Source organism: Callospermophilus lateralis, chromosome 11 (genome assembly GCF_048772815.1).
Source record: "Callospermophilus lateralis isolate mCalLat2 chromosome 11, mCalLat2.hap1, whole genome shotgun sequence".
NCBI lineage: Eukaryota > Metazoa > Chordata > Mammalia > Rodentia > Sciuridae > Callospermophilus > Callospermophilus lateralis.
In genome coordinates this window covers 56,397,460-56,424,350 of record NC_135315.1, presented here as the reverse complement: position 1 = coordinate 56,424,350, position 26,891 = coordinate 56,397,460, and the positions used below count along the sequence as shown (strand labels likewise).

At 36.1% G+C, this 26,891-nt stretch overlaps 1 protein-coding gene across 1 annotated transcript in view; it reads left to right on the top strand.

The window, feature by feature from the left end:
- Hs3st3a1 (heparan sulfate-glucosamine 3-sulfotransferase 3A1) overlaps positions 1–24,026 on the top strand; it is a 91,066-nt gene extending 67,040 nt beyond the window's left edge. Inside the window, exon 2 of the mRNA XM_076870995.1 lies at positions 23,405–24,026. Coding sequence (XP_076727110.1) covers positions 23,405–24,026 — 622 coding nt within the window. The remainder of the gene's footprint in view (positions 1–23,404) is intronic.
- Positions 24,027–26,891: the final 2,865 nt, after the last annotated feature.

Genomic DNA, 26,891 nt, shown 5'->3' with positions numbered 1-26,891 from the left:
CAATTTTACAGCCTGCAATTGTAAAAGATTAACTGAATACCATACGAAAATAATGAAAATGGCCCCAAAGTATCTTGATTCCAAAAAGAGCAATTTAAGGTTATAAAGGGGACAACAAACACACCGGAAGACCCTTATGATCAATTAGATGAGAAAAATGGGTTGCCTCAAAGAAGAAGCAGGAAATGGGCACTGGATGCCTCTCCCAAAATATTATTTCTGAAAACATTAGCCTAAGATTTGTAGTTTTAAAAGGAAAAATATTTATGGCTTAACAATTTTAGCTATCCAAATGGTTAGTGTAAAGAACATGAAGCCATCCAAATAAAAAGGAATGAACTAAAATTATATAACACAAAAGGAATTAAACAGATGTGAGAATTATTTTATATCAGACATATTAAAACACTATACAGTAAAATCTAAAAATGTGAGGATGGCTAAAACTGACTTACCAGATTTGTGTGTGTGTACACACTCAAATAGATAAAAGAAAGAAAATAAAAATTAAGCAAGATGGGTCCAATTAACATCAGACTATTTTTAATTTAAGGTAAAATACTTTAAATGAAATAGAGTCGTTTTTATCAATCTACCACAGAGTTTGTAGCTTAATATTCATGAACCTGAATATGCTAGATGATATGATCATTGAACCTCAAAATATGTGAAGTTTTGATGCTGTCAGAAGTGCAGTTTTTTATTTTATGGGTTTTTTAACTTATTTATTTGACATGACAGCAGATTTACATTATTGCAAATAAATGTAAAAATAGACCTGTCTGCCTTTCACCCAGCCTCCCACAATGTCACCATCTCGTGTAACTATAGTAAAACATCAAAACCAGGAAACTGATATGCATATAATACATATAGCAGGCAGAGATTTTTGAAAATATAGTTCTGGTGGATAACTCTAATACACCCATTTGAATCTTTGACAGAGTAACTGAAACAGTGTGAATACACATATGGAACTCTAAAAACATACTAGATTTTAATAAGTAGCTATTAGAAAGCTTCCTATTTTAACTAGCCACCTTTTCAAATGTCTGTGGAATATTTATAAAACACTTATATATTTAGTCACAGGAAAATGTAAAAGATTTTCCTGAAAATTCAAATAGTATTAAGCTTAAACTCTGACCACAAGTAAAAAGTAATAATAAAGGAAAAATAAAACTCATAAAATCAATACTTTTGCTGGGGAAGGGTGGTACTGGGGATTGAACCCAGGGGCAGTTACCATTGAGCACAGTCCCATCCCTTTTCCTCTTTATTTTTAGACAGGGTCTTGCTACATTTCCCAAGCAGGCCTTAAAGTTTGATCTTCCCACTTCAATCTTCCTGGGGCAAGTGTGACTGGGATTACAGATATGTGCCATAGTGTTCAGTGAGATCAGTACATCTTAAAAACTATTTTCAAACTTGTCTCAGTAAGGTAAAAAAAAAATAATAATAATTACTCATAGACTTAGATGAAATCCATATTAAGTTAAAAAAAACCAACATAATGCATGCAATATATTACTGATGACAAAGAAAGTTTCTAAGTGGAAAACAAAATCCATCTCTTAGCATAGGTAAATAATAGTTTGGGTTTTGTTTTTTTTTTTTTTAAGAATCAAGATACTCTTATCAGTGCTTTAAGTTAGATTTTTTTACATCATCCACATTATTTATATGAATACACATATAAAGTCAGGCAAGGGAGGGTGCTTTTGGCATTCTCCTTGCAGGGATGTTCTCAAATCCCACCATGCACGAAGACAGTCCCACAACTAATGTCAACAGTACCAAAGTTGAGAAACCTGGACAGGGGTGTGCACAGATCTCAAAATGTTTCTCTCTCCCAGTTCTGGGGTTACCAAGAAGGGAGAGACATCACCTGTAATGATAATGCTCAGTTCTTCCAAGAGAAATACGTAAGAGCAGTTTACATCCTTATGAGGACCTCACAAAGTGAGCCCCATTTTCCCTTATTTATAGTGCTTGATGACCTACTCTTTCTTCAAGTTTATATCAACTTGTGGAACTCTGATCCTCAAGGCCACACAGGGCACTTTGAGGTTAAAACATTAATGAATGCCTCACTAAAGTGTCCATGAAAGCTGATTCATCACTCTGGGTGATTAGCTGTGTTGGGTTAGAACTAATGAGCTTCGGGTGCCAGTAGCTGATGTTTGAGCTTAGTGGGGCATTGAGACTCAACAGCACTCAACTTCTTTCTGACCTGCCTGGGCCTTTATTACTTCAATACCCAGTAGGGAGAAAACTGCTGAAATGGCTGTTTATTCCCCATCAGGCTAATTACCTCTTTTCCCAAGATCAAGACTATATTTGGGAAGGGCTGAGACATCTGAAAGCAGAGAACATCCTGCTTACTGGGGCAGAGAAGCTCAGGCAGTTTTTGTGCCCCTCTAAAGAAAGAGGCTATTAGCAAAGAATCTGAAAGCAGAACACAAAATGGAGAAACTTCCAATGTAGTCTTGACCCACTCAGCCAAGAGGCAAGTTTTGAGCTAAAATTAAGAAGCAGGAGTCCAGGAGGTCTAACACCTTGGACAGCTGTCGCCACGTAGGGATGACTGAGGGACCAGGAAAGCCCAATAGAATCTTCACGAATGATGAAGAATTTGGAATGATGCACATGAAGTGTTTGGGGTTGGAAAGTTTGAGGTCGTGACAGCAAACGCTAATCAAACTGGATACATAGGGATGTAGTTACTGGTTGTCTTATAAGTAAGCAATCTTCTAAAAACTCTCAATGGAAACATTTGCATATTCATCAGCATTGTCAACTGGAATCAGAATGAATTGATTTGATTGACATACATGGATGGGAAATATTTTAGAGCTTGCCCTGGCCTGAAAGTTAGTGTCCAAGATTTTTGTTTCTATTTGGTCGGTATAACATTGACAAGTTACTTTATGTTTCCTCACCAGCATCTCCCAATATGTGAACGTGTGACATAACTTCTACAGATCTGTTTCCTCTCCAACATACCATAGATTTAAGAGGATTGGCTGATAATGGAATGGTTCAAAATAAAGTATATCTGATCTTGTTTATATTATTACTCAAGCAGACAGAAAATAAAAACATACTGGAGAAAAGAAAGCTAGTAGTGAGTCAAAATTTTCTGGTTAAAAAATTATAGAGTGTCAATTCCACCAGCCTACTAAGTCTCCATGTTTCTTTTACAGACATTTTAATAATTTCAGGGTAAAGATAGGGAGCTGGTAGCAAATAACCAAACTTGACTTCTATAGCAAAAGTACCTTCATTATTTCCATTCAATGGCTTTTGAGGGTTAGATATGGAGAAATTAAGACACTATAGGTCACACAGTTATCAGAAGATGAAACTAGATACTCCTGGTCCTCAAATCTGACCGATTTGCTTGTAATTTTTCCATTCTACTCTCTCTAACAAATCTGTGCCTCATGCCAAAAGATAATTCTCTGATATTTTAGATGCCTACCATTATTTTAAGTGCCTTGCAGGCAGTTAAAAGTATTTGTTGAAATTTAACGTAGGGTGACTGAACCAATTGAATCAATAATAATTTGCAATTACATTTTTTTCCTGAACTTGGTGAAGTTTGAACAGTAACCATATCTTCTCTCAGACCGTTGGCATGAATGAAAGAAATAACCATACACCTCAGTTATTTGTAAAGTAACTGAACTATTTTAATAATCTGGAAGGCCAAACTAGAACCACCTAGAGGAGTTTGATAGATCTTATGGTGATCTGCTATTCATTGGCTAAAATCATTGTTACCTTCATCATCATAATAATTGCCATCGTCACCATCATCGTCATCATCACTATCCTAAGCACTCTCAGTTGTAAGACTTTTGCACAGCATTTCAGGTATTTTAAACACTCTCTTACTAGGGCCTTCTCTAGTCATAATAGACATAATCATGAACTTGGTGGCTCCCCGCCCACAATAGAGGGGTGATTGCATTTTTGCAAAAGAAAAAATGGGCAATATAGAGATGAAGGGACACTTTCACTACAGGTATTTTAGACAAGAATGAAAACTATGTATTCTAAAACACTCAACAAACAATCTCAAAACTACCTCTACTCAAACATTATCTTTGGGTTCTAGGCAGTTACCAGGATTGACTTGTTTTTCTCTTCTAGTTTTTTTTTTTTTTCTTTTGGCATTTTAAGAATAAGTTAAGGAAATAAAATGGATAAAACCAAAAGTACTAGCTATTCTATGTCTGAGGATGTATCAATACATTCACTACTTGGAAACACAACAGTGGTTAACGGTTTCATTCCCTAGAGGTAACCATTGTTAGTAGCTTGGTATGCATCTGTCTATGCTTCTGGTAAGCTTACATTGTATATAAATACAGCAGATCAGTTATCTATAACTAAATTATGTTCCATAACATTACCACAAAACCTTAGAGACACACAAGAGTTATTTATTGTACAAGTCTGCAGGGCTTAGCTGATCCAGGCTCGCTTGGGATCTCAGCTGGTGTTTCTCATGTAGTCAGCTATGGGTCAACCAGATGGCTCTGCTGATCATGGCTGGGGACTCAGCTGCTGAAGGCTGATCTAAGGAGGCTTTTGCTGGGATAACAGGGGTGACTCAACTTTGTATTTCATCCTCCAGAAGTCTGTTCCAGACATATCCTCACTGTGATGGCAAGGCACAAGGGTAAGAGCCGACTATGTAAGAGGTTTTCCAAGCCTCGTCCTAGATTATAATTACTAATGTTTCATTGGCCAAAGCAAGTCACACAAATGAATTATAGATCAAGGTATGAAAAAAAAAAATCCGCCCATGTTGAAAAAGCTGCAGAGTTCATGGGAAAGGGCAAGAATAAAAAGCAGGATGAAGACTTGGGACTCACCAAATCGTGTTCTAACACACATTGTTTCCTTATTGCCTGTTTTCACAAATGTAAGATAATAGCCTATTATCCCATGGCTTATTTTGTGACCTACTACTATTTTACAGATCTTTTTAAGTCATTACAACCAGACGAAGTTCCATCTTTTTAATACTATAAAATTGTACATTATATGAATATTCCAGAAGGTTTTTCTTTTCTTTTTAACATTTTTTTCTAATGATGGATTAGGTGAATAATGACTAAGATATTTCCTGTGTTGGGAACTTTATAAATAGGACTACAATGGACAGACAGTCTTTTACATAATATGTGCACTGGTTTTTCTATAAATTATTTACTGTCCAGCAAGACTGAGTCACTTATAGTTCCCTGAATATGCCACAATTCCTTAACACTGCTATATCTTCAAACATTGTTTTTTTCTAAAATCTTCCCTGTCCCAAGTTGCCCTGAGAAACTGTAATGAAAATTTGTGATAAGATGAATTTACATACATCATGATTGGTGATTAGCTCCCATCTTCCATATCTGATTCACTCTGTATTTTCTCAAATTTATGGTCTATGCAATCAGATTCTTTGAAGGCCACTCACAGGCCCACTCTCATTATCTGTTAGCATCAAACACTTCTTTATTCATGAAGCCTTCTCTAAATCCCTTAGGCATATTCTGTACTCCTTCTGTGAATATAATAAACATCCCCATTACATTAGCTCTCCAATGAGGTACATTTGTTATTATGTCAGTCTCCCAACTAGATGGTAAGCTCTTTGAAGGTAGGAGCATTGTCTTTTATTTCTTTTCCCCATGTATTTACATCTTCTACGGGGATAAATGGCCAAAGTAGACACTTAGTAAATGTTTGCTAAATCAAGATCTTGCACTTAAGATCAAGCCTGTCATTAGCAACATACTAGCAATTTGATAAGTACTTATTTATTCATTCACTTAATAAATATTTAATGGGCATGAGCAGTGAATTATACAGATGGTCCCTAACTTACAGTGGCTCTATTTATGATTTCTTGACTTTTGTGCAAAAGTGATGCACATTCAGTAGAAACCATAATTCAAATTTTGAATTTTGATCTTCTCCTGGTCTAGGTGTATGTAGTAGGTTACCCTCTAAATAATGCTGGGCATCTGTAGCAAGCCACAGTTCCCAGCCAGCCCCAAGATTGAGAAGGTGAACAACCGGTACTGTGTTGTTGTACCAGGGTGGTGCATAGGTTAAGTGTTACATTTCCAGATGATGACATTTCCTGCCAGCTTGCAGCGGTCTTATCAGAACATCTCCTATCATAAGTTAAGGAGCATCTTTATTTGAGAGGAGAAAGAGGAGAGAATGCAAATGTGCTCTATTGAAATGTGATGGTCTTTTTAGAGGATCTGATGGAATTTCTCACATGCTCATTGTCACATGTTTAAATATACTTATTGAAAGAAAGGTCACTGATTCTTGATACTCATTCTTGGCACTCAAGTTAAGAACTTATAACTTAAATTGATCGGAACTTGTCCCAGTGTCAGACTTAGATCTAAGGACAGATATGGGGGACAAAGTTTAGACCATCTGTCATGACACCCTCAGTATGATTTTTCATTCTTTTATTCTTACTTCATAACAGGTGGCCTAAATACAGATTGTGTCATATCCATATCTTCATCTACATTTTAGATATCTTGCCTATCCCATTTTTAAGATTCACATGTTAGTTTAGGCTACTGATGATGAACTATCTACCGATAGAAAGATTTACCCCAAAGATGTCTCATGGCTCATGTGACATTACTAACAATAATTCTGTCAATATATACATTTATTTGATTTATTGGAAGACAAAGAGTGTCAAAAAGATCACTGGATAGGAAATACAATGTCTGTGTCTTTAAAAAATGTAATTGTTAAGGTTCTAGATAAATGAAACATCAATATCTCAATCAAAAAGATGCAAAAAAATAGAAAATATTTTGGAATAATCACAATAAGAGGGTGGGTGACTTGCTTATACAGAGCCATCCTAGGTTTCAAACCTGAGCATAAGCAAAAAACTCTTATATGAGTACTAAAGCATAATCCACAAAATAAAATGATACACTGAACTTCATTAAAATAAAATATTCTACTCACCCAAAGACTCTGTTAAAATAATAAAGAGAAAATTGCAAACTAAAAAAAAAATTTCCAAATCCCTTATCAAATAAAATACTTCTAAATTATATATGAATTATATATGAAATATATAGTGGTCACACATGTGTGTGTGTGCATGTATAAACATTCAACAGAGGCAAATAAGCACATGAAAAAATGTTCTGTATCATTAGCTATTAGGAAAATATAATGAAAACCACGATGTGATATCACTACATGACTATTAAGTGGCTAAGATTAAAAAAAAAAAAATCAAAAAGTACCTGACAATGTAAAGTGCCGACAAGGATGTGGGGAAAATGAAATTCTCATACATTGCTTTGAGAAATACAAAAGGGTACAACCAATCTTTAAAACAGTTTGGCAGTTTGTTATAAAGTTAATCATATAACTATCAGATGACCCAACAACTCCTTTCTTTGCTATTTTTCTGCCTTTAGAAAAAATTTGTTTACTTATAAAATCCGTACTGAAAGTTTATAATAATTCTGTACATAACTGTTGGAAACTGGAACCAACCCAAATGTTCTCTAACAGCAAATAGATAAGCAGATTGTAATGCATCTCCACAATGAAATGCTTCTTAGCCACAAAAAAAGAACAAGCTATTGATTCATGCAGCCACCTGAATGAATTTTCAAGGCTTTATCCTGAGTAAAAGAAGCCAATCTCAAAAAGTTATAAAATTCCACTCATTTGACATTCTCAAAAAGATGAACCTATAGTGACAGAAAACACATCAGTATTTGCCAGAGGTAAGAGTTGAGGGGAGAGTAAGACTACCAAGCAATTGCACGATATAAGTGATGGAATTCTCATATTCTGATTGAAGCAGAAGTTACACAAATCTACACATATTTTGCATTTCAGAGTTGTACTCCAAAAAAAGCCAGTTTTACTACATGCTAATTTAAATATAAAATAAGAGTTCAACTGAACATTTGTATAAATGAAATATATCATTTTCTTAGATTGATGGGGCTTGGTATAGTAAAAATGTCTTTTCTTTCCAAATTAGTCCTGACATTTTATGAAATTCAGATTTCAGTGGAAGTGAAGAAGAGAAAGGGAAAAAAAATTGTAATTCTGCAGTCCATTTGGAAGAGAATATATCCAGTAAATTACATGCGAAAGTAGAATAAATAGAAAATTTCTTGTTAGATTTGAGATGTATAAAATTGCATTAAATGAGGGTTCTACTAGTGCCAAAATAAACATAGAACAGAATATAAAAAGTTCATGCACAAAATGAGGGTTATAAGAGAATTTAGTTTCTGACACAGTGGCATACTGGATGAAGGGTACATACCTGGTTAGTATTCCAAAAGAAAAAAAATACTTTGAATTCAACCACAACTGTAATTTAAAGTGGATATCCAAATGAGTAAAAATAAAATCAAACACAGATATTTATTTACTTAATATTAAGTTAAGAAAGCCCTCAGTCAGAAAACATAATGGAGGTAGACCAAAAGACACAGGAAAAAGATGGATAGATTTCAAATCATAGAAAATTGAAAACACCATGAACAAAAGAGAAATAAGAAATGAGAAACCAGAATAATGGGTAAATGACATTAATATAAAGGAAATATTTAAAATCTAGGGAAAAAAATCATGCCAATGGAAAATAATAGGTAAAATACTAAGCTGAACGAAACCAAAACATAACCAGGAAATAGCTCTTAAAAAGCATATTCTTCATAAATAATCTGGGAAAATGTTCATGCATTAAAAATAAGTATTAAATATTGAAAAAAGTTTCCCTTATCTTTACTGGTAGCAATCATGCAATATAACACAGTATTAATGAGTACACAAGAAAACACACATATACTGAAACAGAACTAAAATATTTAAAATAACATGGCAACATTAGAAGACAAAATTTTATAGAAAGTTACATGGCAATATGATTTAAGAGCCTTTAAAATAGGCATGCTTTTATTTCTACTTCAAGGAAATAAACATGTGAATGAAAATATAGGTTTCAAAAACAAGCTAAGTATTCAACAATATAGGATTCATTAAACACTTTATTGGCACTTAGTATATAGAATACTGCACAATCATTTGAAATGAGGTAGAAATGTATTTAATAGTAGGAGTGATGTTTTCTATTTATTCCTAAGGTCAAAAGCAATTTAGAATAAATATATAGATAATATCATTTTATTTAGTAAATAAATTATAAAGATCTACAATAGATCAAAGTTTGGATGGGTGTATTTTAAAATGCTACACCAGATGGATGGGTGAGTTATTTTATTATGGACAATTTTGTGCCCCTCTGAATTTTCTAATTTTTCCTCTAATGGACCTTTTTCACTTGTGTGATTTAAAAAAAAAAAAAATGTTTAATTAAGTAAGAGAAAACTCATTTGGAAGGCAACTGTGTTCTCTCTGGTCTCATCCTAGAATTTGTGGTGTTTTGTTTTCCTGTGCTGAGAGGGGGATCCCTGTTTAGTCAGTCAGATGTGAGATGTGGGTGACATCTCCGCTGTGGTGGAACCTCAGAGCGCAAGTGGAGTGCTTTGTTTGAGAAGTTCATTTGCTGACAGCCCTCAGGCTTATTTGGAACCAAAAGCCCTATCTGTCTGCCTTGCTTTTATTATAATGGCTTCTCTGAGTCCTGTTGGATTTTCTTCAGGCCCACCCTTAACATTTTCAAGTCCCTGGACAAAAGTGTAGATGAAGGCTCACATATCATATGTCTAAACATTTAAAAAGTCATAAATCAAGCTAATATACGATTAAACGAAATACGGTCTATTCTCCTATTTTGACAAATATTCCTTCATAACAACAAAATAGAAAAAAAAACCAGGCTTCAATCTATTGTTTCTTTTTTATGTCAGAAAGTTGGCAAAATACCAAAGATGACTCAATTTAATTATTATTGCTCATTTGGGTATTCCATTGATGGCCAGCAACGTTTGGATGAGTAATAAAATAAAGACATACACAAATCATGACCTATGATATACTTACACAGCACGATTTATTTTTCATCCCTCAATTTCAGCAAAATACTAATTATGTTACAATCATGATTTTTATATTAATTTTATTCTATTGACGGTAATGGTCTAAATCACGGGTGGAGAAATGTTTTCTGAAAAGGTTCAGGCAATAAATGTTATAGACTCTGCAGGCCATATGTTCTCTGTCACAACTACTCAATCCTGTTCAAAACTCCTTAGACAATACATAAGCAATTGGGTATGGCTTTGTTTCAATAAAATTTATGGAAATAGCTGATCACCAACACTACCTAATTCCAGAACATCTTCATGACCTCCTCCCTTCAGTCTCTGGCAACATCTAATCTGCTTTTTTTTTTTTTTTTTCATTCTGGGCTCAATTATCTTGATGTTTCATATAAATGAAGTCATCCAATAATAGAAAAAAAATATCTAGGTTTAGCTTGTGGGTCATAGCTCATTGACCCTTGATCAAAAAGATTTTTTTTGAAGGGCAAGTGTATGAACTGGAATATATTCTGATTAAAATTTTAAATTAAAATAAATGTAAAACTTCAGAAATTTTGTTGCCAGGCACAGTAGTGCATGCCTGTAATCCCAGCAATTTGGGAGGCTGAGGCAGGAGGATCATGAGTTCAAAGCCAGCCTCAGCAAAAGTGAGGTGGTAAGCAATTCAGTGAGACCCTATTGCTAAATAAAATATAAAATAGGGCTGGGGAGGTGCTTCATTGGCCGAGTGCCCCTGAGTTTAATCCCTAGTACTGAAAGTAGATAAATAAATAAAGGAAATTTTGTTCATGTCTTCAAAAGTTGTGTTTTTTTTCAAAAATATTCCAAGTTAACTATCAAAATCCAAAGACTAAATACAAAGTATAATTAATCTGTATAAAATTTTGAAACACAAATATTTAAAATGGACTTTTTATGAATTTTTTTGAAAATTGTGATTCTTACTAATTATTTTTGTGAAATGAGAACTGTTCTTAGTTTCAGGTTTTGACATCCATCTAGCTGCCCATAGAAAGAATGAGTGTCATGCTTGACCTGTTTCACCAAGACCCAGCTATGTATGAGTGTCCGGGTAGCCCCAAACATTTCACCATATGAAATGCCCTTCTGCCTCCATGTGCACATGTTGTGAGTACTGGGGTAATGGGTGGGTTCCTCCAGGACAATTAGCTAGAATAGGAGGTGAAGCAAAGAAGTGAACACTCATTCATACTAGGAAATGATACTTGAATACTGAGAAGTGGTTTCATGCTACCTGATGTAAAACACTTGGTAAGTTGCTAAATTTGTTTTTCTTCTTTTCACTTACCTTACTTACATCCTTGTGCATTCTGGAAGCATGGTTCCTCTTCAGTGTTAGTAGCAACAAAACCTGTGCACATTTTCAGCATTCAGAACTTTCGGTTTGAAGGTTACAAGGCAAGGTATTTGGAGAAGCATTTCCCTGGGGCCTGATCAGTATTAGCCACAAGATTGGTTGTTTAGGGCTGCAAGTTGCACTGTGCTAATGTTTGAGTGATGATTTCTGTAATGAATTTGTGCATGTGAGTATGTGATTTGTGGTTCTTTCTAAATTGTGGACTTAAACTAGAATCCCCCTTGTCTGTCTTTCTATGGCTAGGTGGCTTTACCCCTTTGTGTTGATGCAACTCATCGGTTACTTTCCTGAAGGTTGTCTTGCCTGTGTGCCTCATTTCAGAATGACTTTTTTATTCTGGAGATTTGTTTTTTTTTATCATAAGAGTGAAATTATTCCAGAAGTTCTGTTTGGATCTTAGACACAAAGTATATCATTTTTCTTGTTCAAGGAAGCTGAAATATTCACTAGAATGCTCACAGCAGATTTTAGAAAGAATAACCAGGTAGTCCAAGTCCCACACCACCCACAGCCCTACTAAAATCATGCCAATAAGATACTTTTTCCTATTTCAAAGTTAAAAGACCTTCTGACTTAGCACCTATTTTGTGTCTAGATCTTAATGAACAGAATAAAACAAACAGAAAAAAGGAAAAAAAAATAAAGAAAAAGAAATACCCATCATGGCCAAAATATAACAAAGATCCTTTTTAAAATTTCAGATTTATCTTTATCATGGTCCTCTCTTAGCTTCTCCACTGTCCTTTGATTGTTGATTTCCAAACAAGGAAAGCACGTTTTTTGCCCCCTTTATCTTCAGCTGCACATATGCAGAGACCTGATAATTCCAGGCTGATGAAAAGACTCTATTCTGAAGCAGCTGTCCCTAGTAGCACAAAAGCAGATAGCGCAGCTCTTGAACTAATCATTTATAAAACTCCTGTCAGGAGCCAAGATGAGCCTACGTGGGGAGGGTTTGCTGTGGCAAGAGAGAGTGCCTCCCCTTAGAATTCCATTTCCCTCTTCTAAGTTGTTGACCTTATATTGTGGTTAAAAGTACGAGATAAGTGTAAAAAAAACGGCTCTCCCTTAAAAGTGAGGACACACATTTAATATGACTTTTCTGGTTCAAAATATGACAGGGAATTTTACCTCCGTGGATGAATTAAATATTTTATATTTCAGGGACTTGAAACTTCAGGGTGGTGGAGCCCTGGGAACATTATATTTCCAGAATTAAGGCAGAATGACAACATGTAGATGGAACAGTGACCTAAGTGTCAGGAGACAGAATCTAAGGCCAGCTTCAAGTCCATTTGGCTACAGAAAGTAAAAGAGGCAGTTCTCAGATCTTTTCAAATCTGTGAAATTAAGGAGCTGAATTTTAGGGAATTTCTGAGACTCCTCCTAGTTCTAATGTTCATTGGAGCCTTTTAGGAAACAGCAGGCTTTGAACTTTCCTGTCTCTGGATGATTTCTCTCTCTCTCTCTCTCTCTCTCTCTCTCTCTCTCTCTCTCTCACACACACACACACACACACACACACACCTTCTTGATTTCTTCTTCTCTTTCTGCTTGTAATGTCTTCATTTATCCCTCTCTTTATCCTCTTCCCATTTCTCTCTGTCTCTCTCTCTCTTACACGCACGCTCTTCTAAGTGCTTGTTAATACCAGACTTTAGATTCTAGATCTAACTAGTACAGTTCTATTTCATTCCTGATATTATTTGTACTCATTTTTATAGCTGCATTAATAATAATTCCTAAGGGCCTATTTTTATTCTACATGATATATATATATATATATATATATATATATATATATATATATATATTTTTTTTTTTTTTTTGTACTCAGACTTCCAACTTCCTCATTCTGGGGTTTTTAATTTTGCTCTTTTTGTTGTTCAGTTTGTTGTTTGCTTTTGAAGCAAGGACTGTATGCATACTAGGCAACTTCATTACCCCTGAGCTACATCCCCAGCCCTCTGCTGTTCAGTTAAAATGAACTTGTAAATTTGTTTTTTTCCAAAGTTTACACAGGTGTTAAGTTTTTTAAATCTTTGCATATCCAAAAATGTTGTTTTGATATTACTTCCAATGAATGAAACTCAGCTGAGTATAAAGATCTTTTTCTCCTTTTAAGTTTTACTATCTTTGGGCACTCCCACTGAAGTTCAAGGTACACTCCCCAACCTCTTCATTTGTCAGTATCTGGGTTGTGGTTTCTTTGTTTCCATTTGTCTATGAGTGCTTATGAAATTCTTTAATCACAAACTCTGAAAAAAAAAAAAAAAAGAATTCTAGTATTTTTCAAAATACCAGGAGCAGGACAGGGATAAGGCAAGATACACACCCAGATTTTAAAAATTTAAGAAAGCACTTTGCTTAGAAAATGCAAGTAAGTTGAAGAATAATCATTACTTTTTGCTCCAATACAACTAGTGTCTTAAGACAGACAGGCCCCCACTATGGGGAGGCATGACATGTATCTATGTTCTCCAAGGGGCTTCTTAGGCTCTGTAGACTAAAAGGAACACATTGGTTCCTAAGCACACTTGAAACAAAGTTTGGGACAGTACATACAATGTTATAAATGATAATTTAAATCTTAGGGATACATGAATTTTCCAATGAAGTAATCATAGAAGGGATGATGCTGGTGAACGCAATGAGCTTTTGAAGATATGGTTCTATTTATAAAATTTATCCCTCAATGAATGAGATAATGAGTGGACTCACTTGGGAAACTCCAAGGATCAACAAGAACGATTTTTTTCCTTGAACTGATCATCAAGGTAACTCTTACTCCTTCCCTCTCAAGATAGCTTTTTGACCTGAGCTGACCACAGATGTATTCATTCTCTGTCCTTTTTTTTTTTTTTTTTTTTTTGCAACCTCCCAATATTAGCAATCAAGAATTCTCAGCTTGTCTCTCCTCCTCTGGAGTTCAAGGAACGTTGTATTGCTTTTCTAAAATCGGCTCTGGTTTTGTGCATATCATATCTTAAATCCTGGTGAGAGTCAGAACCATTTTTTTTTTTCTCTTTTCGTTACTCGATCCTTCAGAGTTCTGGAAGGAATCTACTATCCGTAGCACTGCAAAGGGTCTAGGCTCTAAATCGGATGTTTAGCTTGATGACAGTTTGATTCTTGGACTTGCACATCCAGGCTGGCCAGTGTGGGAGCCGGTCAGAAACCTCAATCTTCCTCTCCTACAGAAGCCAACTCAAACATCATCTAATGGGAGTTTTCTTTCCAGCCTCACAAGTCACGTTTTGAGTGAGGTCTCACATAGCAACAGCAGGAAAAGAAATATGAATGTGAGTGGGGCTTGGCTCCAGGGACAGTGGGCTGACAGCCCTGTGTTTGCAACAGTTTCCTCCCCTCCCAGGCACATGCCATCAGGGACCCCCTGGATCTGCCTTCATGCAGTGGCCATGAAAAGAGCATGCTCTTTCTAGCATTTGCTGCTGTTGGAGGCTTACAAAAACAGACACAAGTTCTTGTTGAACTGTGCAGACTAAAAAAGAAAAAAAAAAAGTATGTGTACATGGGGCCCGATTTATTTATTCCTCAAGGTAAATTGCTTTTGCATTACAACTCGGGAGTTCCTCTGGCAGTACATTCTTCACAGACAGAAGACAGCTTTTGAAAAACATGTTATGTGTATTAGTTGCTTGTGAGATTCAGGGAAGGGTGATTTGCATTCTACAACAAATAGGGAAGCCATGTACTTAGTCCTCAAATGTGTTCTTTCAGAGTGTCAAAGTCGGTCGGTGACAAAGTCGGTGGGAGTCACGGTCATGTTGCCTGGCTTTTGGGGGAGATTGAAAGAACATGCACTTTAAGACTAAACAGACCTACATTTTCACTCTCTCTCTCTTATTCATGACCACTTACCTTTGGACAAGCCATTTTATCTCCCCGAGCCTAGGTCCTCATCTGTGAAATTAGGAAAATAATTCCAGTTTTTCACTGTGGCTGGGAGACTCAGGGAATATGACACCAGGTCTTTGGTCCACGGTAAAGGCTTACTAAATATGCATTTGCTTTTGTCTTTATCACAGTCTTCCTAAAGCCTTTGAACTTGAATTCCTGGCTGCCTTGCATCTGTTATTTTTATTGTAGCCCAATCCATGAACTTCATCTTCCAGAGTGACATCTTATTTGATGTTCCAGGCATGGGGGAAGCATGATACAGACACAGGTCTCCTTTGTCACAAACTTGCCTTATCAGATATACTAAGACCACGAAGCTGATGGACTTCCTGGTTTTTCTCCTGCCCCCAAGCACGTGGGAAGTGCCGAGTTAGACTTCACTTGAACTAACCTCAGCGCTTTTTCTCTTGGCATCAATTATCTGAACTACATTCTTTCAGGCTTCATTGATTTTTGAAATCAATTCTGTCGATGTGGAATTGCCCTGCATAATTATTTATACAAATCTCTTGATTTGATTGGTGGAATTGCACTGGAGAACACAAAACTCTACAAAGCTGTGCAGAACTTTAAATTTGAGAAATTAACAATGGATTAAAGTCCCAAGCCCCACGTGGGATCTTAGAGGTGAACACTTCTAGAGACATTGAGGACAATAGCTTTGTTTTACTTATGAAGAAACTGAAAGTAACTTCTTCAATATTACAAGGTTTAGGTGGGGCACATTGGCACACCTGTAATCCCAGTGGCTGGGGAGGCTGAGGCAGGAGGATCAAGTGTTCAAAGCCAGTCTCAGCAATTTAGCAAGGCCACCTGCCTTCTTTTCCTGCTCCACTCTAACTTGAACCCTGCCTCAGATTTGATGCATCCCTGATGATAACTATACATCATTTCTTCAGTCTTATTTCATACAACTCCCCAGTCCAAACACGTAAATTCCTTCACCTCATTTTTATTGTGTTAAGAATTTTGGTCTTTCAGGATCTTCTCAGCTATGTTCTGGATAACTCAGATTCTCTTGGTCTCCATCTGTTGAATTTATTCCATCTGAACATTGTCTGTTTACTCTTTGTCTGAGCCCCTTTGACTGATGACTACCTCTTATCTGATGTAGCAGAAATAATGTTGTAGCAGCATTGGGAGGATCCCCATCACCTTCCATGTTCTGACTATGAGAAATTCAACATGCTCGGAGCTGCTCTGAATCTCAGCTTCCTCATCAGAAAAATTGGGGGATCATTATACTTACCTGATCTCTAGGACAGCTATGTAACTCCCCACCTTTTCATGAGCTCACTGAACACTTGAATATTGTCCCTTCTATGAAGTTGTTATTCAAGGTTCTTGTTCAATTTTTTTCTTGTGCTGTTTAGTTTTTCTGTGACTAAATTTCTATGACTAATTTATAGGATCCCTGCACACTATGGATGACTTTTATCAGAAAAATGTATTTTAAATAGTTTTACCCATTCTGAATTTTGCCTATTGGTCAGTTAGTAGTACCATTTGATAAAACAAAAGTCCTTATTTTTAATTTAGTCTAATTTGTCACTTTTATTATAGTCACTCCTTTAATAAAACTTAAAAATCTGCTTTTTTCCAAAATCATTGTGTTATTCTAGATTCCCTTCCAAACATTTCATTGATTTATCATTCATATTTACATAGGCAAACAATATAAAACGATTTTTATGAATAGTAAGAGGCAGAGGTCAATCTTTATTCTTCCTTTGGAAGGACCCATCGACAAAACACTATTTATTAAAAAATGCAATAAGGGAAGAAATATTTATTTGTTTATTTATTTAGGAGGGGCTACTTACAGAAAGGTCCAATAGCAATTCTAGAGAGAGGGTAGAGAAAGGAGAAGACAACATGGGGGGTAGTGAGAATTTAGTGGAAATGGCCCAAATGGATTTCAAGAAGGGTGAAGCAATGGTGGGTTCTTTTTAAATACTTATTGCACATATTAGATAAATAACAAATATTTGTTGCATCTACTGAAGGCTCCTCTGGATGGTGCTCCTAATCATAGAAGTGTCATGGTGTGGCCAGCACTAATGTATTGGCTATTTTATCCAAAGGAAGGATGGGACTCTTAGACCGTCAGTGAGGCAGGTCCATCCTATGAGCAGCATGTCAGAGGAAAAGCCTCATTTTAGTACTCCAACCTTAAACTACTGACTTGGTCTAGGGCTTGAATAGAAAAGAACGGTCTATTTAGCCTGTCTATCATAGTTCCTCCTTGGTCCTAACATTTCCCACACCAGAGATGGACAGCTGCACAAACAACTCGAGGCCCACAGAGATTACCCAGGGTGGTGGATCAGATCAAAAATGAAATCTGCAGCATAGCAGGGTGGCACGGCGTTTGCATCTGATGGATGTGTACGGAAGGAAATAGTATCCCCTTAGAAACTAAGCTCCTGTCTCTCACACCGTAACAAGCTAGTCTCTGTCCTTCCAAAGAAAGCGGCCAACTCATGGCCTTCAAACCAGACTACTTCATTGTCTAAACATCAAATGTGCAGATGTGTGAATGCCCCAGGTCTATCTCTGACTTCCTCTGGACCCTTCTTATCTGTGCTGAATGGGGTTCTCCCCGCAGTGGGGAGATCACAGCATTGGACTTCACTTTCTTCAGAACAATGCTTGGTGTATTCTCTGTAGCCACGGTCACGCAGGCCTGGCTCTCCATTAAGATCCTGATTTCCTGGACATTTGGCTTGGTTTTTTTCACGGAGAAGAATAAACGGAATTTAATGACATTAAATTACTAGTTCGTGGTCACCCAAGAAGCAGTGGGAAGAGATAGGCCCCAGACCGCATTTTCTGATTTTAGATCAACTTCACAAAATGTCATGAATTATTTTATTTTTCTTTGGTCTAGGAAGAGGAAAGAAAAAAACCACAGCTTCCTCTAGTACTTGTTCTCATGTTTAATTATCTGGAAGGCCAAATGACCCTTTGTATAACTAAATCTTTTAATGTCATTAAAGCCTTTTTCCTTACTTGAGTTCTTTTTTGTTATTTAACAAAACTTTAGATAAATATATATAGATAGATAGATAGATAGATAGATATTTAATATATTTATATATAATATTATATATTTATATATATTTTATATTATATATTTATATATAACATAAAATTCACTATGCTAAATTTATTTTTAGGTTCAGTAGCATTAAATACGTGCACATTGTTACTCAGTCAATCTCTGAAACTTTTGGTCGTAACAAACTAAAAACTCTTGTACTCATTAAACAATTCCCCATTCCCAGCCCCTGGTTGCCATCATTCTTTCTGACTCCATAGTTTTGACTAGCTACCTCATATAAGTGGAACCAGGCAGTATTTGGTCTTTTGTGACTGGCTTATTTCTCTTAGTGTGATATCCTCAAGGTTCATCCATTTTGTAGCGTATGATAGAATTTCCTTTCTCTTTATGGATGAATAATATTTCATTTTGAATGGATTTACCACCTTCTGCCTACGATTCATCTGTTGGTGGACCCTTAGCCTGCTTTCCAATTGGGGCTATGGTGAATTCTCAGTGAGCCCTTTGGAGACAAAGAACAAATATATATATAACTCATCTTGTAATAATCCTTAATTTGCATGTGAAAGCTCTTCTTACGTTTGACTTCTTTAAGAAAATCAACTATTCCTTTCTAATTTCTTTTGGTAATTTTGTTCTCTACAATATTCTCCATCCCTATACCTATTATAGAATTCTCCATCCCCATACCTATTATAGAATTCTTCATAATTTAGAACTGAAGTTGGAATAATCTATACTATATAGTCTGGAAATAAAGTCCTCCTCAGGCCTCATCTTCCCACCTTTTAATTCTCACCTGCTTTACCTTCATGGAAACATCATGTGTCTTCTCTCACACCTTGTTCTCCCACAGCCTGTCTAGTATTTCTTCAAACCTCTCCTTCTACTGAAACAGACTCTTCATTGCCCATCCTGGGCCATGTGCTTACACAGAGTCAAGTCAAAACATGGGCCTTACTCAGATTTAAAAAAAAAAAAAAAAAGGACAATTTCCAAGTTTTCCTAAACACCTGAAATGCAGTATTGCAATTTACACGTGCATTTTGTCTTTTTGTGAAAGATGAGTACTTTGGGGGCATACTAAAATCCAAACTGCAATAAGGAAATGATCTAAAAATTGAAAAAAGGATATTACAATGTAAAGAATCCTGCAGTGTGGCCATTGAAAAAAAAGCAACTTTTCTTTACAATCTAAACTTTGTTTAGGATTTATTTAGACTATCACTTTATCCTTTTTGACAAAAGTAACCTGCAGGCAGCTTGTAGTTCAGCCCAAATCTCCCCCCACCCCATGCTAACCAGTTGGTTCTCCTTCTCCTGCAGATGAGAGTATATAGTTCATGTGTTTTCCTTTTAAAATTCTATTTTAGCTGCTTCCTCTTCAAACTCCTATTTGGGTTAGCTCTTTTCCCTATTCTATTAAAATAATTTAAAGTATGGCTTTTTTTTTCAGAGATCTTAGTATTTTTTTTGGGGGGGGGCGGTGGGCAGCATAATCTATAGCTTCAATCTCTGAGAGTAGTGGTAAGTGTACTTCTCCCCCCCCCCACCCCCCAAGGGAAGCCATCCAGGAGATCCGGAGTGAAATCAGCTATCAGGACTTTAGATTTTGGCCAAGACTTGAAATAAAGTAGTCAAAATCAAAGATTATAGGAAAGAAGAAGGAATGCTGACTTATTATATTTTTTTTAATCAACAATTTTCTTTCTTATCACTTCATGTATTCGATGTTTGCTTTTTTTTATAGCCTGAAATTTTTCCATGCATTTGGACAAATTTCAGAGAATTTCAGCCATCTCTGCATGGCTAAAATTGCATTTTGTCTTTGTGTGAAAGACAAAATTGGATACTAAAATCCAAACTGCAATAAGAAAATAATCTAAAAATTTAAAAAAAAAAAGGATATTACAATACAAAGAAGATTACTCTGACCAGCTTCTCAGTTCTAGGACCAGAGTCATACAATGGAATAGGCATGCATAGGTGACAAAGGACAATGTGTGTCCCCTCTCAAACTCCCTGTTCTTTGTTTAATATACCCAAACTTTAAGGTATATTTCATAGGTGGCTAGTTGAGGAACATCACAATTATGTTAACAAAAGAAATTGCAAATTTATTTTGACCATAAAAAAACAAGAGAAATCAAATATCTAATTATCTCTCTACCCTCTCCCCCAAAAGATAAAATTAACCTCATTGAAATTACCGAAGAAAATGAAAGTAGCAGAAAAACTGTGTCATTAAGAGGAAAGGATTATCAGTGACAGGTCATCATAAAAGTTGCAGGATTTGTGTCAGATAATCATACAGATGGAGTATTTACAAACCAAGTGATATGCTAACCTGTGTTGTCAACATAATCCAGTTGACATGGTGGGGCTATGGAAATGAAGGGATTGATAAATGAAAAAAGCTATAGTTTTTAATTTTTGAAGCATAGTTTTTAATTTTTGAAGCTGACTGTAAGGTACCTGTAATTCAGTTTACAATTTTCTCTACATTTATGTTTGACATTTTCTGCAATGGATGCTCAATAAAGGGTGTAAGCGGGACATAAGTGTGTAAGTAGGACAAAATTTGAGGCAGTTACAAAGTCAAACTCACAACACAATATATGTCCTTTCGTTGCAAATGCATAACAGACGCTGATTACAAAATTAATAAGATGATGAATCAACAGATTTAAAAATAAGCTCACCCCTGGATAATGCTTGCCTGAATCAAGAGGGAAATCAAAACTTTAAAATGTAATCACTAAATATTGACTTAGTTACCGTCATAACAAGAATGTAAGTCAAAGCTTTGGGGATTTTTGACCAAGACTGTACCTAAAGAGAAAAATATAGCCTGAAAATGCTTTTATTACTCAAAAAATAAATTGGAATCAATGAGGTAAGTATCCATAAAGTAAATTTGAAGAACCATAAAAAATATAACTTTAAAAACTAAAGAGAGACATTAGAAAAATAAAAATGAAAATCAGTGAATTAGAAAAGATAACTGAACCAAGAAGGTAGAAGAAAAGGAAAAAAATACAAAAACATGGTTGAGAATGGGGACATAACTCTAGCTACTTAGTGAATGACTTTTAGAAAAAATGATTTCCCAAATCAACAAAACACAAGGCAGAGCATTGCAAAAGGCTAATATGTATACAAGAAAGTGAGAAAATATTTAAAGATCATATTATCTTTGCTACTTTCATTCCCCAGAATAGGAATATGAAATAGCTTTGTAGATGACTGCCAAGAAATATTTATAGAAAATTATTTTGTTAAATTTTTGAAAGACACAGAAAAATATGGAATGGTTTCAACCCATTTTATATGTAGAATAATTTATAGTCTAACAATTTATTAAGCTATTAACAGAAGAAAAATGTTAGGAATATTTCATTAATGAATGTGGATGAAAACTTCAAAACAAAATAATGACAAGTCAAATCCAAAATGATATGCAACTAACAACACACATCAACAACAGAGTTTATTCCAGGAATAAATGTAAATGCAATATAAGGATATATATAAGTGGGATTCTTTTTATCAGTAGGTCAAAGGACAAAACACATTGAGTCATTGTAATAAATTTCCCAAATTCATCTTATCTAATACTGATTGGAGCAACATCTATTTCTTAGAAAACTTGGAATTAGACAATGCTTTAATGTTAGGAAAAAATACACAGCACATTTTTCAAATAAATAACGCTTTTAATGGAACCATACTTAAATTGGAAGAGCAAGTAGGTTTTCTCTCTCCTGCTCATGTTTTTTTTCCCTATATGCCCTGCAGCTCTGTTACTAGTACCAGAGTTAATCTGTACTTTCATTTGTATGACCTGATGCTCTTGCACTTTGGGGCTCTTATTTCATAAAATAGGGGTTACTTGAACAAAAGCACTGCCAAATGTGACAGTCAAGTTGTTAACTAAATTTGTTACCAAGTTACTAATGGATAGGAATGCAAACATCATGGCTACACTGGGCCAAGGAACAATTTATATCCTGGGCAAGTCAGAGTGGGACATGGTGAGATTTCATCATGCTACTCTGAATGGCATATGCTTTACAGTTTTTTAATTGCTTAGTTCTGGAATTTCCCATTTAATATTTTTGGACCACAGTCAAGGGCAGGTAACTGAAACCAAAGAAAGAAAAATGGTGGATAAGGGAGGACAACTCTGTTAACAGATACAATGTTAAATATCATGGCTTTGTCCGTAGGAATACCCTGAGAGAAATTACTGGGTTGTTGTGTCAAGGGCAAGATGGACAGTTATCAGGAATAGAGTAAAATGTGGATAGGAAGAGCATGGATAGTAAATACCATCTCATAGCAGTGTAATTGGGTTTATTACTGCTCCATCCAGACTCTGGTGGGATTTCTATTCAAACATGACTAACTGGTAATATTATTCTTCAGGAATAATTAACAAGACAAAAATCATCATGATCATGTTAAATAGCAGAGTATTCTGATTCACCTAAAGAATTTGACCAAGGTTATTTTTCTCCCAGCATTGTAGATCCATAATAAAAAATGAAAACTTGGGCTGAGGCTGTGGCTCAGAGGTAGAGGGCTGCCTAGCATGCATGAGTCACTGGGTTCCATCCTCAGCACCACATAAAAATAAAATAAAGATATGTGTCCATCTATAACTAAAAAAAAAATAAATATTAAGATAAATAAAATAAAAACCTTAACAGAGTACTTATTCTATACCTGGGGCATATTTCTAAGTTGTTGAGGTATATTTACTCAAGGAATCATCTCAACAACTGCATGAAAAAGGCGGCATTATTCGCCACTCTCTGCATGCGGCACCTAGAGGTCAGAGTGATTAGGTGACTTCTCCACAGTTAGTAAATGGGAGGTGCAGTTGGAACCCAGGAAGTCTGGATCAGATTGCACGTGGAGCTGCCTGTCCTTGGAACCACCTCTGTACGTAAAGGTAAAGCTCTTCCGTCACTAACTTAGATACTTCTCTGCTTTCCTCAGGGACCTGATGCCCAGGACCCTGGACGGGCAGATCACCATGGAGAAGACGCCCAGCTACTTTGTCACGCGGGAGGCGCCCGCGCGCATCTCGGCCATGTCCAAGGACACCAAGCTCATCGTGGTGGTGCGCGACCCGGTGACCCGGGCCATCTCGGACTACACGCAGACGCTCTCCAAGCGGCCCGACATCCCCACCTTCGAGAGCTTGACGTTCAAAAACAGGAGCACGGGCCTCATCGACACGTCGTGGAGCGCCATCCAGATCGGCATCTACGCCAAGCACCTGGAGCACTGGCTGCGCCACTTCCCCATCGGCCAGATGCTCTTCGTGAGCGGCGAGCGGCTCATCAGCGACCCGGCCGGCGAGCTGGGCCGCGTGCAGGACTTCCTGGGCCTCAAGCGCATCATCACCGACAAGCACTTCTACTTCAACAAGACCAAGGGCTTCCCCTGCCTGAAGAAGGCCGAGGGCAGCAGCAAACCCCACTGCCTGGGCAAGACCAAGGGCAGGACCCACCCCGAGATCGCCCCGGAGGTGGTGCAGAGGCTGCGCGAGTTCTACCGGCCCTTCAACCTGAAGTTCTACCAGATGACCGGGCACGACTTCGGCTGGGATGGATAACAAAAATAATTTAAAAAGAAAAAAAGAAAGTATGGAAATATAATATATTTTTTTACCAATCGGTAGAGAAAAGGCAGTTTAATATTTGTGCTGACAATATTTGTTTCAGTATTTTTTTTGCAATGAATGATTGTTTACTCCGCCCCATCTTAATGTACAATCGACGTCATGCATTTGGATAAACGGAAAAGGAAACCTTCCTTCTCTCACATAAATATGTTCAATTTTATTTTATGTTCTACATACCCAATCATCAAGTATATGCATTTTAATTTCCATTAAAAAGAATTTTGAAGAAAATCATGAGGGTAATCCCCCCACCACCACCACCATCCCTTTTCTCTCTCTCTTTAATACAAGACCCTGATAAAATTAATATCCATCCTTGTGTTTTTCTCCCTTCTTCTTCTGCCACATTTTTTCCCCATAAGTCATTTATCATTTAATAATACTATATGTTTGCACATCACTTCAAGGTTTTTATAGTGCTTTCAGATACATGTTTTGATCCTTATAGAACTAAGTGGTTGGTATAAGAACATAGTACATGGAGATCATAATCTCAGATTTTACAGATAAGGGAAACTGAGTCTCAGGGAGGTTAAATGACGTAAGGCCAGATGATGAATCCTGGACAAAATCCCATCTTCCATTTGTTTTCTATTCTATGCCACTTTTTTCTAGGGAGAATGAGAACTAAACTTTCCAGTTTAGAAGTTAGTTTTAGGATGATCTGAAAAGGGACAGACAGAGATTTCTTATTGCTTTCTAAGTTCCAGGCTAGCCTTATGGCATCCAGTATCATTACATACTTGTACTCCAGAAAACCACTAAGACCTGGACACAACCTCTTTGGAGAGCCAGTCTTAGCTATTGGCTGATCAAAATACCTTGAGACACAAAAATTTAACTGACCAATACTTGACTTGAGTTTGCCAGAAATCACTGGATTCTTGTATTTTTGGCTATCCTTTTTTTTTTTTTTTTTAAAGAGAGACCTACTTCAATTAGAACCTACAAGTACCAATCTCACTTTTCCTTCTCTCTCTTTGAAGAAAGAAAATCTACCTTTCTTTGTAATATCTCACTCTTAAACATTGGAGCTAGTACTAAAGAAGTGATCAATTAACAGCTCATTTACAATGCTCTTATTTTTCATGGGTGGAGGATTGATACTTGGTCCCTTTATTCTTTCTTTCTCCATTTCCTCTTTCTACCAATTATCACCTACTGCTCATTCACATTTGGAAAATATTCTAAGACATGCAGTTCTGGGTAAAATGGTGACTTTCCTCTTCTCCCGTCTGTTCTTTGCCTTCCCGCATTTAAATCACTCAAATAAATCAAGAGTTTATTAAGAGTATTCCTTTGCTCTCTGAGTGGTATTAACAAGATTAGCATTAATGGGAATTAAATTGGTCTAGAGAGGAGGCACATATGCACGAAATATATAAAACATTTATAATTAGCCTGTCAGCAACGTTTTATTATATATTTAAACCCAAGAGGAAAAATGTCTCTTTTTCATGGAAGTTTCCTTTATCTGCCAAGATTTAAAGGACCAGATACTCTAGTATGAAAAACTATTGTTTCTTCTCCAATGTTGTCCATCAAAAACAACAAAATTTAGTTGTTTTTTTTTCTTTTTAAATATGCTGTGCAATTGTGCATTTATCATAAATGCTATATCCGGGGATGTAAATATTTCTTGAGAAGCCTAACACAGGATTAAAATGAAGGGAAAAAAATGTTTTAATTTTCCAGATATTTTTGTCATTGCTCCAAATCTGTGGGTTTATTTGTTCATATTTCATTTATGGGAGTTAAGTAAACCCCAAAGCCAGGTCACCTTTTCTCAGTTGATGTCCTTCACTTCTGGGCCCTCAGTTTTCCAACATTTACAGCCCGTTTGTGTACTACTTGAATGTCGCTAGCAACAAGAAGATATTTATTTTAAACTCTCCTCATCTTTTAACTCATTTTGTCTGTGCTTCTGAATCTTTTGTGTTTGTTTGCTTGACCTTATGCAAAAAATGACTTGCACAAAGAGACAATTGCATCTAACAATTGCATTCAGTAACCTTCCTCTTTTTGTGTGGAAGAAATAATAAAAGAACAAAAATTGAGTGCCGAACATCTCTTCTTACCCATAGATGTTTTTGTTCCTGTTATTTTTAAAAAAAACACTGCAGGAAAACTGTCAAACTTCTAAGATTTCCAGGAGGAGTGTTTGAAGTTATAGGTCTCAGAAAAATGTAAAATGATCCAGACTCACTATCCTTTAAGATTTACCCACAATAGGACTGTTCCATTTTCTGCCTTCAATATGGTTGTTACTCCTGCTGTGCATGGAGTTGGTCTCCATTTTTTTTTTTTTTTTTTTTTTTTGTCTATTTAGCTGCATCAAATAATAAAGTGTCTGGTCTTCAATGGACCATTTTAGCCATACTTTCTCCAAGTCATCTTCTCCAAAGTCATGACTACCAACTTCCTTCAGTTTTCTTAAAGGTAGAATATCTTTGCAGGAGAATATCCAGAAAACATCTACAGCTTCAAGCTGAACAGATTGCTTGTGAGACCATGTATAGACATGGACAGCACATAGTTTTAAAGCAAGTCAATTTTGTTCTAACAACCGGGTATCAATAAGCTTCTAGAGAATGGGTATTTACTATTCTGGAAAGATTAATCCCACACTATTTTTATTTCCCTCCCACAGGATCTGCAAAGCTAGAATAAACCTCAGTGGTAATTTGGATCAAATATCCATTTCACACTCAAATCATAGATGTGTCTGTAAATTCTTAACTATTGATTTTGCAGTTAAAAAGGGGATACATTTCTCCTGAACACCCTCATCATGTT